This window comes from Chaetodon auriga, chromosome 12, assembly GCF_051107435.1.
Source record: "Chaetodon auriga isolate fChaAug3 chromosome 12, fChaAug3.hap1, whole genome shotgun sequence".
Lineage (NCBI taxonomy): Eukaryota > Metazoa > Chordata > Actinopteri > Chaetodontiformes > Chaetodontidae > Chaetodon > Chaetodon auriga.
Window position 1 is genome coordinate 25,638,143 of NC_135085.1, and position 15,575 is coordinate 25,653,717.

Here is a 15,575-nt window from a genome sequence, read left to right on the forward strand (position 1 = left end):
TGTGACACGTTTTACACGCTGTACATTTTATCTTTAAATCTATTCCAGGAGTTTCTTCACTGTGACCAGCTCCAACAAAGGGAGAGCCACCAAAAATGAAATAATTCGTTAAAAATATCAATTCCAAAAGAGCTGAGGTGTGGCCATCAGTGAAGTCAGCGGTGTGATGTGGCTGCGTGGGAAATATGGCGTGCAGGTGTTGGCGGGGAACATGAGAAAGGAATCAACCAAAGCGGATGGACAGAGTGTCTCCAGAGGACGAAGACAGCAGCTTTCAGAGAGACTGAGAGCGAGCAGCAGGCCAGAGGGCGTCGCCACAGTCACCGTCTTCTCTTTTAATTTCCTTCAGTCAGTGGAAGCACTTTCACCTCAAACCTTCCTCCGTTTCCCCAAAATATCGGTCATAGTTCTGCTATTCTGAAAATCAAATGTTTTATCACAAATGCTTCGAGGCAGATGATTAAACATGTGAGAACAAAGTATTTCCTGACAGTTTGGTTTGAAAACTGTCAGGATCCAGACTAGTTTGTCATAGTTCCTGTTTATTTTGGGAGCCTTCCCTCTTGTGCCTTAGTTTACTTCCTGTATTGTTTCCACCTGTGTGATTTTCTGATTGTGTTCACCTGAGTCTGATTTGTTCCCCGTCTTTTTAAGTCTGTGTGTTTCCTTTGTCCTTGTGGCATCATCCTCTTGCGTGTGGTTTTCCTTGTTCCCCGTGGCTATAGTGAGTATTCCAGTCTGGTCCTGGTTTCCCAGTTGGGTTAATAGATGGGTTTCCTGGTTTTGCTTTTGTTTTTGGATTTTGGACTTGGTGGATTGTGGTTGCTTTTATTTTGTTAAATAAATCAATTGGACTATTTCCGCTCAGCCTTTTTGTTAAGTCTGTATTTTTGGGTTCACTCCTTGTTTTTTGTTCAACGACCACTGACCATAACAAAAACTGTCTGTTGTCAGTCAACTGTTTTAACCAGGAAGAGAAAACTGAACAGAAGTTGAGTTTGAGAAATATGGAGCCATCAAAAAAGGAGCCGAGAAGTATTTTATCACCAAAACCTTTGCTGTTCTCAGATGGGGAGCAGGTTTTTAATGAAGCTCCTAAACCAGGAAACAGTGAAACTGACAGAGCTGCTCCTCTTCCTGAATGGATCAGAGCTTGATAAGCCCTCCCTCTTCCTCCTCCCTCTTCCTCCTCCCTCTTCCTCCTGCTCTCAAACACAGCAGCTCCACTCTGTCCACATACTTCCTGGTTCCCTCCCCTTCAGATCTACACTTTGAAGATGGGTGTAACCAACATGTGGTGAAGTGCAGGAGCTGACAGGCCTCATTCACTGCAGAGACACATGCTGTTTAGATCAGAGCTCAAACTGCTTTCACTTCTGAGAAAGTGAAACTCACACAGTCGTTGACTCTGAGAGGTGAAATGGCGCAGAAAGGAGTTCAGCTGGACCGGGAGACCTTCTCTTGTTCCATCTGTCTGGATCTACTGAAGGATCCGGTGACTATTCCCTGTGGACACAGCTACTGCATGAAGTGTATTAAAAGCTTCTGGGATGAAGAGGATGAGAGGAACATCCACAGCTGCCCTCAGTGTAGGATGACCTTCACACCGAGGCCTGTCCTGGTGAAAAACACCATGTTAGCAGCTTTAGTGGAGGAGCTGAAGAAGACTGGACTCCAAGCTGCTCCTGCTGATCACTGCTATGCTGGACCTGAAGATGTGGCCTGTGATTTCTGCACTGGGAGGAAACTGAAAGCCCTCAAGTCCTGTCTGGTCTGTGTGGCCTCTTACTGTGAGAAACACCTCCAGCCTCATTATGAAGTAGCTCCATTAAAGAAACACAAGCTGGTGGAGCCCTCCAAGAAGCTCCAGGAGAACATCTGCTCTCGTCACGATGAGGTGATGAAGATGTTCTGCCGCACTGATCAGCAGTCTATCTGTTATCTCTGCTCTGTGGATGAACATAAAGGCCACGACACAGTCTCAGCTGCAGCAGAAAGGACTGAGAGGCAGAGAGAGCTGGAGGTGAGTCGACAAGACATCCAGCAGAGAATCCAGGACAGACAGAAAGACATGAAGGTGCTTCAGCAGGAGGTGGAGGCTATCAATCGCTCTGCTGATAAAGCAGTGGAGGACAGCCAGAAGATCTTCAGCCAGCTGATCCGTCTCATGGAGAACAGAAGCTCTGAAGTGAAGCGGCAGGTCAGATCCCAGCAGGAAGCTGAAGTGAGTCGAGTCAAAGAGCTTGAGGAGAAGCTGGAGCAGGAGATCACTGAGCTGAAGAGGAAAGATGCTGAGCTGAAGCAGCTCTCACACACAGAGGATCACACCCAGTTTCTACACAACTACCCCTCACTGTCACCACTCAGTGGACCTACAGACTCGTCCAACATCAATATCCGTCCTCTGAGGTACTTTGAGGACGTGACAGCTGCTGTGTCAGCAGTCAGAGACAAACTACAGGACGTTCTGAGGGACAAATGGACAAACGTCTCACTGACAGTGACTGAAGTGGATGTTTTACTGTCAGCACCAGAGCCCAAGACCAGAGCTGGATTCTTAAAATATTCACGTGAAATCACACTGGATCCAAACACAGCAAACACATATCTGTTATTATCTGAGGGGAACAGAAAAGTAACATTAATGAGTGAACGACAGTCTTATTCTGATCATCCAGACAGATTCACTGGTTGGTTTCAGGTCCTGAGTAGAGAGAGTCTGACTGGACGTTGTTACTGGGAGGTGGAGTGGAGAGGGAGAGGAGTTTATGTAGCAGTCGCATACAAGAATATCAGCGCATCAGGGAGCTCGAATGAATCTGTATTTGGATTCAATGACAAATCTTGGGCGTTAGATTGGAACAACAACAGTTATAACTTTTGGTACAACAAAGTGCAAACTCCCGTCTCAGGTCCTCAGTCCTCCAGAGTCGGAGTGTACCTGGATCACAGTGCAGGTATTCTGTCCTTCTACAGCGTCTCTGAAACCATGACTCTCCTCCACAGAGTCCAGAACACGTTCACTCAGCCTCTCTATGCTGGACTTCGGTTGTGGTGGTTTGGAGACTCTGCTGAGTTCTGTAAACTCCAACAGTCAGAAGTCGTTTAAGGGTCAGCGGGTTAAACTCTGTGTTTTCATTCTCAAACTTATTTTGTCTTCATGTTTGTTGCTGAGAGCTGATTGTTGTGGCATTTCTTCACTGCACAGAGATCAGCTGTCAATCAAACAGTGTGGGCGGGACTTTGGGCTCTTCTCATTGGTTGTTCTGTCAGTGTTTGAGTGTCTTCAGGTGGAGCTCCTTCCTGTGTCTGTTCAGCCATGGAGGCCATCACTGCTCAGGATGATTGTTGTTGACCTGAACTGACTTTTCTCTGCATGAAAACAGAAACTTCTCTGTGCTCCACATGTTTGCTGAATATTTGCATTGATTTGTTTGGATGTTGTTGTTTCTCCTCCACTGCACGAGTCTTCAGAGAGAAAGCAGCAGACCGTCCTCCATCGGAGACATTTTGTCCTCAGCACTTTGTACATTTGAACAGAAATCTATGATCACATTGACGTTTATTTGTTTGTCAAGTCGACGCACAAACGAGGCTCGACGAGCTTCAATCAAACTGTAATTATCTTGATGGTAATCAATGAGGAGGTCAATCATTATTTTCTTTGACAGCTGAGATTCAAACTGATTGATTGTGTGTCTGATCGAATGTGTGCATGAACAAGGGTCACTGAACCCACCATCTGAACAAACGTGATCGTAGCCTCAGTCTCAGTCTCCTGTCGTCAGCTGTTACTGTTGTCTCTCCATGAGCTTGAACCAGTCTGGCCCTTCTCCTCTGGCCTCTGCATCATCACGGCTGTTTCCTCTCTCTGGATGTTTTCTCATTATAAAGAATCACTCTGAATGTTTCTGTGTCTTTCTTCTGATACCAGCACACATAATTACTGCCACACTGGTGGGACGTTTTCACCAACTCTCCTGGGAAAGAGATCACAGGAGGGCCACGTGGTTCCTAACAGGTCCTGGGACCTCCCATGAGCCCCTGCGGCGGACAGATAAGGCTGCTGCTGCTGATCGACGGCTCAGCTGAAGCTGCTGTGTGTTTTCCACCACAGTCACGCTTCTGCCTGTAAAAACCCTCCTGATGTCAATTTTCTACACAGTGAAAAGTACAACGTTTCCCTCTGAGCTGTCGGAAAGTAGAAGTATGAAACAGCACAACATGGAAATACTCAAAGTACAAGTACCTCAAACTGTCCACCACTGTCTTTAAGTGAGCTCTATCAGATGTCAGCAGATCACTGACAGATGATTCAATTCAATTCAAATCAGTTTGATTTGTATAACTCCAGGTGTCGATCAAGATGGCGCCGCGGACGGCTGCCTCGGTGTGTTGGTGCGCGTTGTTTTGTTTTGTTTTGTGTTTTAACTCTGTTTTTTGTGACGGTACCCGGAGCTCTTTCACCAGAGAAGAGCTCATGAACATCAGGGGAGCAACACCAGAGGATTTATTTCCTAAATTTCTGCTCCCAACAGTGGAAATTTTGGACATACTGGTCAAAGGTGTGCTCACCCTTGCTCACGCAGTGAAACGCCGGAGGAGAGGAAAACGAGCCGGCGCACTCGTGCGCCTTCGCCAGCGCGGACTACGCACAGCGTTACCGGGAATATTTCTCTCTAACGTGCGTTCACTGCCCAACAAACTGGAGGAATTACAACTGCTGTTGGGTAAAAACAGGGACTTTTCTTCATCTGCGGTTTTGTGCTTCATCGAGACGTGGCTCTGTGGATTAATACCGGACTCTGCGCTGCAGCTGGCTGGCTTCCAACTCCACCGCGCGGACCGAGACACGGAACTTTCCGGCAAAACTAAAGGTGGAGGAATCTGTTTCTACATCAACAGTGGTTGGTGCAAGGACGTGACAGTGATCCAGCAGCACTGTTCTCCTGACCTGGAATCTTTCACCATTAACTGTAAGCCTTTTTATTCACCCCGTGAGTTCGCTTCATTCATTCTGGTCGGCGTTTACATCCCGCCGCAAGCCAACGTGCAGGACGCACAGCGTATGCTCGCGGACCAGATACTGCGTGTGGAGCGGACCAACCCGGACTCCTTAGTTATTGTCCTTGGCGACTTTAACAAAGGTAACCTCACCCACGAACTCCCTAAATACAGACAATTTATCAAATGCCCGACCAGAGAGGAGAACATTCTGGATCACTGTTACACCACCGTCAGGGATGCTTATCACGCCGTCCCCCGTGCTGCACTGGGCCACTCTGACCACGTCATGGTGCACCTGATTCCTGCGTACAGGCAGAAACTAAAGCTCTGCAAACCTGTAGTGAGGACATCAAGGAAGTGGACCAGTGAGGCTGTGGAGGATCTCCAGGCGTGTTTGGACTCTACTGACTGGGATGTGTTCAGGACTGCTACCAACAGTCTGGATGAGTACACGGAGACTGTGACGTCCTACATCAGCTTCTGTGAGGACTGCTGTGTTCCATCACGCACCAGGGTGAGTTACAACAATGACAAACCCTGGTTCACAGCCCAACTCAGGCAGCTAAGGTTGGCAAAGGAAGAGACCTTCAGGAGTGGGGACAAAGACAGATACAAAGAGTCGAAGTACAAGTTTAGCAAGGCGGTGAAAGAGGCTAAACGGCTGTACTCTGAGAAGCTCCAACACCAGTTCTCAGCTAACGACTCTGCGTCTGTCTGGAAAGGGCTCAGGCAGATCACTAACTTCAAGCCTAAAGCCCCCCACTCCATCAACGATCGACGCCTAGCCAACGACCTGAACCAGTTCTACTGCCGCTTTGAAAGACAAAGGGACAGTCCAGCAACCATCCCCCACGACACCTCTGAACAGCTCCAGCTCCAGTCACCTCCACCAATGCCCACCTTAAAGGACGATGCAGTCAACTTGGCCCTCCACTTCATCCTCCAGCACCTGGACTCCGCAGGAACCTACGCTAGGATCCTGTTTGTGGATTTCAGTTCTGCCTTCAACACCATCGTCCCAACTCTGCTTCAGGAGAAGCTCTCCCAGCTGAGTGTGCCTGACTCCACCTGCAGGTGGATCACAGACTTCCTGTCTGACAGGAAACAGTGCGTGAAGCTGGGGAAACACCTCTCCGACGCTAAGACCATCAGCACCGGATCCCCCCAGGGCTGTGTTCTTTCTCCTCTGCTCTTCTCCCTGTACACGAACAGCTGCACCTCCAGTCACCAGTCTGTCAAGCTCCTGAAGTTTGCGGACGACACCACCCTCATCGGACTCATCTCTGATGGCGACGAGTCCGCCTACAGGTGGGAGGTTGACCATCTGGTGACCTGGTGCAATCAGAACAACCTGGAGCTAAATGCTCTAAAGACAGTGGAGATGGTTGTGGACTACAGGAAGAACTCAGCCTCACCCGCCCCCATCACCCTCTGTGACTCCACTATTGACACTGTGGAGTCTTTCCGCTTCCTGGGAACTATCATCTCCCAGGACCTCAAGTGGGAGCCGAACATCAGCTCCCTCATCAGGAAAGCACAGCAGAGGATGTACTTCCTACGGCAGCTGAAGAAATTCAGCCTGCCAAAGACAATGATGGTGCACTTCTACACAGCCATCATCGAGTCCATCCTCACCTCCTCCATCACCATCTGGTACGCTGCTGCCACCGCCAAGGACAAGGGCAGACTGCAGCGTGTCATTCGGTCTGCAGAGAAGGTGATTGGCTGCAATCTACCATCTCTTCAGGACCTGCACGCCTCCAGGACCCTGAGGCGTGCAGAAAAGATTGTGGCTGATCCCTCTCACCCCGGACACAAACTCTTTGAGCCACTCCCCTCTGGCAGGAGGCTGCGGTCCATCAGGACCAAAACCTCACGCCACAACAACAGTTTTTTCCCGTCTGCTGTCAGCCTGACCAACAAGGCGATATGAATTATGTTTTGTTTGGGTGGCAATCCTTGGTAGAGGCTTTTAGCTGAGTTTCTCCCCGTCAATCTGGTATGCTACAAGTTAGGATTGGTGCTTCCTAGCGTGAGCATTGACCGTCTGAACTGCGGGCCTCTCACGCTGCCACCTGTACAGGCCGTGTTGAAGAGAAAAAGATAGAAAGATGTATTTTGACTAACCTTTCAGGAGCGTCCTGTTGAATTCTCTGAGGTTCTGTAGGAGCCTTCCCTCCTTCAGGATCCGATCCAGGTTAGAACATGTACGGTTGAACTACTGAAGAACTCGGTCTATTCACTACCGTCATGTCCGCTACTTTCGCACGGGCAGAGCTACGTGAGTCTACGCTCTCCCCGTTACCACGGTGACATGGGTGGGACAGCAGCAGCTCATTTGCATTTAAAGCTACAGACACCAGAAACGGCACATTCTGAAAGGGGCTGAAAAAGAAGGATATAGAGGGGGGCAAGAATCTTTTCCCAAAAGCTATTTCCAGCAAACAGCATCAAAAACATGTTTTATGGAAATCATAGACCTATGTAACTTATTGAAAAATTGTCATAATATGTCACCTTTAAGATCTTGTACTTTTGGTAAAAGTTTCTCTCTCTGGCCTCCAGGACCAATGACTAAGACCTCTGTTTTGTCCTGGTTGAGCTGAAGGAAATTATCTGCCATCCATGACTTTATGTCTAAAATGCAGTTAAAGAGGGCATCAATTGGCTCCGTGTCATCAGGAGACACGGCCATGTACAGTTGCGTATCATCAGCATAACTATGGAAGCTGATGCCGTGCCTCCTGATGACGTCCCCGAGGGGTAGCATGTACAGATTAAAAAGAGTTGGACCTAAAATTGACCCCTGGGGAACCCCACACTTGATCTCATGGGTTCCTGAGGAACATGCATCTCAACTTACAAAGAAGTGTCGGTCAGTGAGGTATGAGACGAACCAGTTAAAAGCAGGACCTGAGAGGCCGACCAGGTGCCTCAGCCTGTCTAATAAAATGCGATGGTCTACTGTATCGAAGGCGGCGGTTAGATCCAGCAGTACCAAGACTGTGAGCTTGTGGTTATCCAAGTTGGACCTGATATCGTTTAAAATCTTTAAGAGGGCTGTCTCGGTACTGTGGTTCATCCTAAAACCAGACTGATGCCTTTCTAAAATGTTATTTTTGTTTAAAAAGTCATTAACTTGGTTAAAAACTAGTTTTTCTAAAATTTTACTGAAAAAAGGTAAGTTGGATACAGGTCGGTAGTTATTCAAAATGTTGGGGTCTAAATTGCTCTTCTTCAGAAGGGGCTTCACCACCGCTGTTTTAAAGGAGGTGGGGAAGACACCCGTCTGAAGAGAGCAATTCACCATGTATAACAGCTGTTCCTCAAAGAATCCATAGAGTGATTTAAAAAACAGTGTGGGGAATTGGATCTAAGAGGCAGGTTGTAGGGTTTACCTGGGAGAAAACTCGACCAAGTGTCCTCGCATCAACCAGGGCAAAACTCTCCAGTGTTTCCTCAGGTAGAACCTGTGATCCAGACGTGTTGGTGGTTAAAACCTGTTGAGATAAAAGACTGGATCTGACGTTATCAATTTTATACCTGATGTGGTCTGCAAAGTCTTCGCACAGGGTATTTGTTATTGTCTTATGAGATCTGTTAAAATTACTGTTTGTTAAAAGATCAATTGTGGAGAAGAGAAATTTGGGATTATTTTCGTGGTCGAAGATTCGTTTTTTGAAGTGAGAGATTCTCGCCTGTTTAATAGTGCTATTGTAAGTTTTGAGGTGTTGACATAAAACTTCATAGTGGACTGTTAGTTTTGATTGTCTCCATTTCCTTTCAGCACTCCTGCAGTTTCTTGTCAGTTGCTTAATTTCCTCGTTTCTCCACGGAGGTATAGGTTTTTTCTTAATTGTTTTTGTTAAAAGAGGAGCCACTGAGTCCAGCGTTGACTTCAAATTGCTGTTAAAATTGTCAACGATAAAATCACAGGGTGCTGGTAAAATCTCTGCAGGAGTGCTCTGTAAAATCTGGATAAAATTTGCAGCCACTTCAGGAGTTAGGTAGCGTTTCCTCACTGTTCTCACTGGAGCCTCCCGCTGATTAAAACTGGTGATGTTAAAAAACACACAACAGTGGTCAGACACAGCCAGATCCACAACAGTGGACACACCCACGGACAGGCCATAAGTTATGACCAGGTCCAGGGTGTGTCCCGTCATGGGTCGGCTGCGTAACGTGCTGTTTAAAATCCAGACAGTTTAAGAGGTTTAAAAATTCTCTGGATACTGGGTCTGAGCTGTTGTCTACATGTAGATTAAAATCACCAGTTATCAAAATCCTGTTGTAGGTGGTGTGAATGATTGATAAGAATTCGGAGAATTCACTGATAAAACAGGATGAATACTTGGGTGGTCTGTAGACCGTTATGCAGAGAATAGGAGGGCTGCTAAAAACAAAGGCATGGTGCTCAAATGATGTAAAACTGTTAAAAGAGACTGCATTGGCAGACATTGTAATTCTTGTGATGGATGCAGTTCCGCCTCCTTTTTTGCCCCCCCTAGTAGAGAATAAAAAGTTAAAATTTGGTGGGGAAGCCTCAGTGAGAACAACAGGTGCATCGGTGCCAAGCCATGTCTCTGTAAGGAGAATGCCATCTAGCTTTTTGTCTAAAATTAAATAGTTTACGATAAAAGATTTGTTTAAAAGAGAGCACACATTCAGCACAGCTAATTTAATATCTGTGCTGAACGTGCGCTTAACATGGTGTTTTAAAGGAATGTTAAGAACAGTGCTGGGTCTAAAATCATTCCTGGGTTTTAACTGTCTGTGTGAAGTGATGGTTCTAATGAGGTGAATGTCCTGAGTTTTTGGTGGCTGAGAGGAGGTTACTGATGTAAAGGTGTGTATGGTGTTGGTAAAACATGTGGTGGGCGAGGGTGCGGGTGAGTGAGTCGTACCATTTAGTCAGGAGGTGGCTGAAATGCTGGACCGGACGGTGAGATCGATGTTGACTGATAAAAGCCGTGAACCCTCCTGGTTGGGGTGGAGATTGTCCCGTTTAAAAAGGCACGAGAGGGAAATCCTGCAGGCTCAAGATGTTGAACCAGTTGTCCAGTGGCAGCTCCGGAGGTGGTGGAGGAGGAGAAGGCCGAGCTCCAGCGCCCCGGGGCACCACCGACCAGGGTTCCCCTGGCCTGAGTGGAGTTGAGCTTACTGGACCCTCCACCCCATCCTCCCCGGTGAAGCAGTGCGACTCCGCGGTGCGAAGGCAGGAAGTGGAAGGTGCCGATGTCTTGGGCTTGGCTCCCTGTCGGTGCCAGCGGGACTCGGTCAGTGTTGGTGCCGGAGTTCCGGTGGTGATCGAGCCGGTCCACGGCAGGGTGGTGGGTGGTGTTGGCCGCCATGTACCGGTCACCAGCGCCGGATGCCCGCAGGTAGGTGATATGTTTCGCCTGGGCCGTGGCGACAGTGGAGAAGTCCAGCAGGATCTTGTCCCTCTCCTTGAGGTCGGCCCGCAGACCGGAGATGCTCTCCCGTAGTTTCGAGAGGGTGGGAAGGCAGGACTCACACACCGCCATCATACCTGTAGCCAGTTGCTTTGTCTGACTGATTTTTTCCTTTGCTGTTAGTTGGACTCTCAAGTGTTCTAATTGGTTTGGGCTTAAACTGCCAGTACATGGGAACCCACACTCCTGAACCCAGATTTTAATTTGGTCAGTACTTTGTTCACTTTATCTTTACTGCTGTTTTAACCCATTGTTGAAAAGGAAAAGGAGACGAAGAGACAGAGAAAAAACATTTGTTTTAGATTTTAGTTTCTTCTTCTCTTGAGGTGGATTTATAAGGACCTTGGATTTTTATTGTTATTTATTACCACTTCAGCTAATCAAGTGTAGATATTTACTGGTAGTTTCCTCTAAAAAATTTTTCTTTTAACCTTCATTTCATTGTTTTTACTAAAATCCCTTTTTTTTTTTGCTAGTGAGAGTGTAATGTAAAATTATTCTAAACCCCTGCGTTCTTACAACTGCAAACCTAAAACTAAACGATCGTTGATGGTAACATTCAAAGCTTTATTAATGTGCACAGGGGCTGTATCTATGAGTCCCAGACTCTACAACGGTTTCCAAAACCTGCCCTGTTAATATGTCTATTACAACACACCCCAGGTGGTGAGGACCTTTTACTCTTTCCAAATTTACTCACCAGAAAGGTTGTGTGCCAGAAAAGTTCTCTGGATCACGCCAGTGAGTGGACATCGGTCCTCACGTGTCAGGTCGGGGTTTTGGAGTCCCAGACTCCAGCTGATCACTGAAAACCTGCAGCGCCGAGTCGCGAACGTCGCCTCACGGGTGATCCTGCCGACAACGCCAAGTTTGTTCTGGCAATTTTGTACTAAAAAGCACAGAGTCGTTCGTCGTCTTTCTGTGAGTTTATTCTGACGCCTGCAGACGAACTCCCTTCTCGCTGTCTTGAGTGTGAGATGACAAGAAAGAGCCCGGAGCAGGAGAAGTTGATAGATTATATACAATATATTACCTTTGTAGACAGGATGACTTGCTTCTATCATCAGAACAATGTCAGCACAATAGGCACATCATAATGTGTTGTACAATCAGGACAACAGGTTCACTTCATCACTGCGTAACAACATACTGTAGGTGGTGTCATGGTCAGCAGATTATGGCACACGCACACACCTAATCACATGACATGGTTGTTCAGTTGGCTTTAAAACATTGAATGCAAGTGATTGAGTAAAAGAGAAGATGAATAACATGAACTCCCATTACACAACAAACAGTGACCTGATGTTTTAGCAAACCGATGAGGTCTTGTAAAAAATGAAACCAAAGCACTTCAGAAAGTTGCACGATGGGGGCGGATGCACTGCTGGATCTGCACTGAGATATGTGGGGTTTTTTTTACTCTCACAGCATTCAGTAAACAATCTGTTCATGGTTGAGAAACATATCACGGATGACAAGCACCACAAAGTTTACTTAGTTATCTGTCCAGATAAGCAACTGGTTTGGTACACAGCCTGACATGTAATATCAAAAGGCACATGTAGACACAAACAGAACAGAGTTAAAATGACCACGTGGCTTCACCTCAGATGAAACGATGAAGCGCAACTTATTAGTGTCCATTTCACAGTTTTGAAATGATCAGCGTTGAGCCAAATCTTGCTTTCAATTTCATAATCCTGCTGGAAAAGTTGGCTCGACGCGCATCTCTGCAGTTTCATTGACTTCCACTGCTCTCACCAGCACACAATGAATCTTTTATCACAAACGCTGCAACTAAATGGTTTCTCCCGCGTGGACTAACAAGTGATCTCTCAAACGTGATTTATATGCAAATCCTTTACCACAAACTGTACAATTGAATGGTTTCTCCCCTGTGTGGACAGTCAAGTGTTCTCTCAAATGTGATTTTCGTGCAAATCCCTTACCACAAACTGTACAATTGAATGGTTTCTCCCCCGTGTGGACAATCAAGTGTCCTCTCAAATGTGATTTATGTGCAAATCCTTTACCACAAACTGTACAATTGAATGGTTTCTCCCCTGTGTGGACAGTCAAGTGTCCTCTCAAATATGATTTTCGTACAAATCCTTTACCACAAACTGTACAATTGAATGGTTTCTCCCCCGTGTGGACAGTCAAGTGTCTTCTCAAATGTGATTTTTGTGCAAATCCTTTACCACAAACTGTGCAAGTGAATGGTTTCTCCCCCGTATGGACAGTCAAGTGTCCTCTCAAACATGATTTTCGTGTGAATCCTTTACCACAAACTGTACAATTGAATGGTTTCTCCCCTGTGTGGACAGTCAAGTGTTCTCTCAAATGTGATTTATGAGCAAATCCTTTACCACAAACTGTACAAGTGAATGGTTTTTCTCCTGTGTGGACAGTCAAGTGTCGTCTCAAATTTGATTTTACTGGAAATCTTTTACCACAAATTGTACAACTGAATGGTTTCTCCCCTGTGTGGACAGTCAAGTGTTCGCTCAAACATGATTTTCGTGGAAATCCTTTACCACAAACTGTACAATTGAATAGTTTCTCTCCTGGGTGGACAGTTAAGTGTCTTCTCAAATTTGATTTTACTGGAAATCCTTTACCACAAACTGTACAACTGAACGGTTTCTCCCTGTTATGCATTCTCTTGTGTTCGGACAAACTGCTTCTGGAACTGAAATTAGCTTCACAAACTGAGCATGTGAAAGGTTTTTCTCCCTTATGAACTCGTAAATGTGAGGTCAAAGATGAGCTGTGTGTGAATCTTTGACCACAGACTGAACAACTGAAGGGATCCTCCCCTGTTTGGATTCCATTGTGTTTCTGCAGATGTTCCTTTGAGCCAGGGCTTGTAGCACAAGAGCTAAATGAGGTTTTTCCACTATTACATTCCACATCACTTCCAGATTCTTCATTGTTTTGCAGAGGCTTTAAACCTGACGGAGGTTCCCAGTCACAACTGTCGTCCGTCTCAGGTTCAGAGGAGTCTGAAGTCGTATCATGAGCATCTGGCTGTAAATGATCTGGATTAAAGTTCCTGTCTGGTCCTGGTCCTCCACAGTCCTCTCCATCAGATCCTGTGTTCATCTGTTCTGTTTGTCTCTGATGAAGCTGTGAGGACTGAGGTTCCTCTTCCTCAGCCTCTTCTTCACTCTTCACAGGGACACTGAGTGTGAACTTACTGATATCAGCCTCCTCCAGCCCTCCAAGCTGCTCTCCCTCCTGATTGGTCCACAGGTCCTCCTGTTCCTCTTTAATGTGTGGCAGCTCTGGGGACTCCTCCTGGTCCAGACTGTCCAGACAGTCCTGCTGCTCAGGAGGATCCTCTTCTTGACTCACCAACAGCTGCTGGACGTCTGTGGAGGATCATGAAACACAAACACACCTTTTAGAAAACGGTCATTTCCTGTTAACTTTTAAACCACCGCTTTCTTCAATGTGGAGAGATGTTGAACATATTTGGAAGTCTTTCAAACTAAAACAAACTCCAAACATATCGTGCACTTTGCATTTCATCACAGCACAAACGCCATAAAATAACAGTGTGGTAATAAGGGCTGGGCGACACGGCCAACATCTTCTATCAATCCAGTGGTTTCAGATAACCATACCGCACATAGTTCATCATCTTTGAGTGTCTTCTACTTTCATTTGGAACTTCAATACAGACAAAACTGTCTCAAATGAGACAGAGACAGAGACGACACTATATAGCACAATCACTGAAGCCCAACATACCTTATGGTTGTAATATTTTCTAGGCTTTCATTAATATATTAAATGTTGAGAGCCCCGATAGAAGTTGAACTCTTTCTCAAATCAGAGGATGTCAGCAGGTTTGCAGCAGTTTGCAGTGAGAATAAGCAGTAAAGAGTCAAACCTGCTCTGTGTAACCGGACTTCAGGCTGGAAAACAGCGTCCAGTAGTTTTCGTTGTCGACAAAGTTCCTCCTCGTACTCTGCTATCGTTCTTTCAAACAGCTCCATTATCTCTTCAGCAGCCGCAGTCAGTCGCTGCTCCACAAAAGCTCTCAGCTTTTGGACTTTAGACATTTTTACTGATTCACAGAAACTTTCCTCCAGACACACTCCGTTGAAGCTGTTGGCTCACTCTGATGTGCTGCTACATTCACGTCCGCGTATTTCCAGCTAACAAGCTAAGTTAGCTTCATTAGCTTCACAAGACAACAGGACATAATTCGGATGTTAAACGTTTCAGATAAAGAGAACAGCACAGAGTCTGTTCTGACAGGTTTATCCGGACATTTTGAGTCCGTGGAAAATACAGTTTGGTCTCTATCAAAGCTTCTCCGACTCGCGCTGTGTGGCTGAGTTCTGTCTCCGGCTACTTCCTGCTAGCAAGCTACGCTAACTTCTTTCAGGCCAAATGGAAATGGAAAAAAAGTCTGTTCAGTGCACATTAATATCATGGAGCAGTGTTTTTTTAATCATGCCTTCAGAGTTACATCATTGGTACAAGTAAAGCTTTATTTATACAGCAATTTTGAGTACTGTTCACACATTAAAAGATAAAAATGATTAAACAAATAAGCTAAAAATACAATATAAAACACAGCACAATGAGAGACAGACCAGACAACAAAAACAACAAAAAACAAAGCCCAGAACAAACATCTATGAAAAGGTTGCCTGTAGAAATGCATTTTTAGAAAAATTCAACAGATCTGATAGATGAGGAAGATGATTCCAGAGGATTAATCATCAGGATCTTGTAGTTTACTCTGAATTTCACAGGAAGTCAAAGGAGGGAAGCAAGAACAGGAGTAACGTGGGAACGTCGGCTGGTTCTCGTCAAGAGCCTGACAGCTGCATTCTGAACGGACTGCTTCAGAAAACAGGACTGAACAAGCTCAGCAACATGTTGGTCAAAGGTCATGAACTGATCAGAGATTCTTAGCGGTAGATGTTAGAGTGAAATGGACCAATAAGCTGATCACCTGCAGAGGAAAATCAGTTGTATCAGGATAAATAATGAGTTTCTGTTTAGTCAGAGTTAAGGCGGAGGAAATTAAGGGACATCTATTCTTTGGTGGCAGCGAAGCAATCACGGACGGAAGACAGTTGGTTGAGGTTA

The 15,575-nt window shown here is 46.0% G+C and overlaps 2 protein-coding genes across 2 annotated transcripts; one reads left to right on the forward strand and one right to left on the reverse strand.

The window, feature by feature from the left end:
* The first annotated feature begins 1,066 nt into the window (after nt 1-1,066).
* LOC143329736 (tripartite motif-containing protein 16-like) lies at nt 1,067-3,741 on the forward strand. Its single transcript, XM_076745761.1, has one exon. The coding sequence runs from the start codon at nt 1,421-1,423 to the stop codon at nt 3,107-3,109; it is 1,689 nt and encodes a 562-aa protein (XP_076601876.1). The 5' UTR covers nt 1,067-1,420; the 3' UTR covers nt 3,110-3,741.
* A 7,650-nt stretch (nt 3,742-11,391) lies between these two features.
* LOC143329735 (uncharacterized) lies at nt 11,392-14,538 on the reverse strand. The gene is made up of 2 exons (XM_076745760.1): nt 14,362-14,538; nt 11,392-13,837 (listed from the first exon to the last, which is right to left on the reverse strand). The coding sequence occupies exons 1-2, from the start codon at nt 14,531-14,533 to the stop codon at nt 12,261-12,263; spliced, it is 1,749 nt and encodes a 582-aa protein (XP_076601875.1). The 5' UTR covers nt 14,534-14,538; the 3' UTR covers nt 11,392-12,260.
* Nucleotides 14,539-15,575: the final 1,037 nt, after the last annotated feature.

Excerpts from the sequence above, each read along its gene's own strand:
- LOC143329736 (XM_076745761.1), top strand. The coding sequence starts at position 1,421 with ATGGCGCAGAAAGGAGTTCAGCTGGACCGGGAGACCTTCTCTTGTTCC.
- LOC143329735 (XM_076745760.1), bottom strand. The coding sequence starts at position 14,533 with ATGTCTAAAGTCCAAAAGCTGAGAGCTTTTGTGGAGCAGCGACTGACT. Across the intron at positions 13,838-14,361 it reads AGTCCGGTTACACAGAGCAG|ACGTCCAGCAGCTGTTGGTG; the intron begins GTTTGACTCTTT and ends GATCCTCCACAG.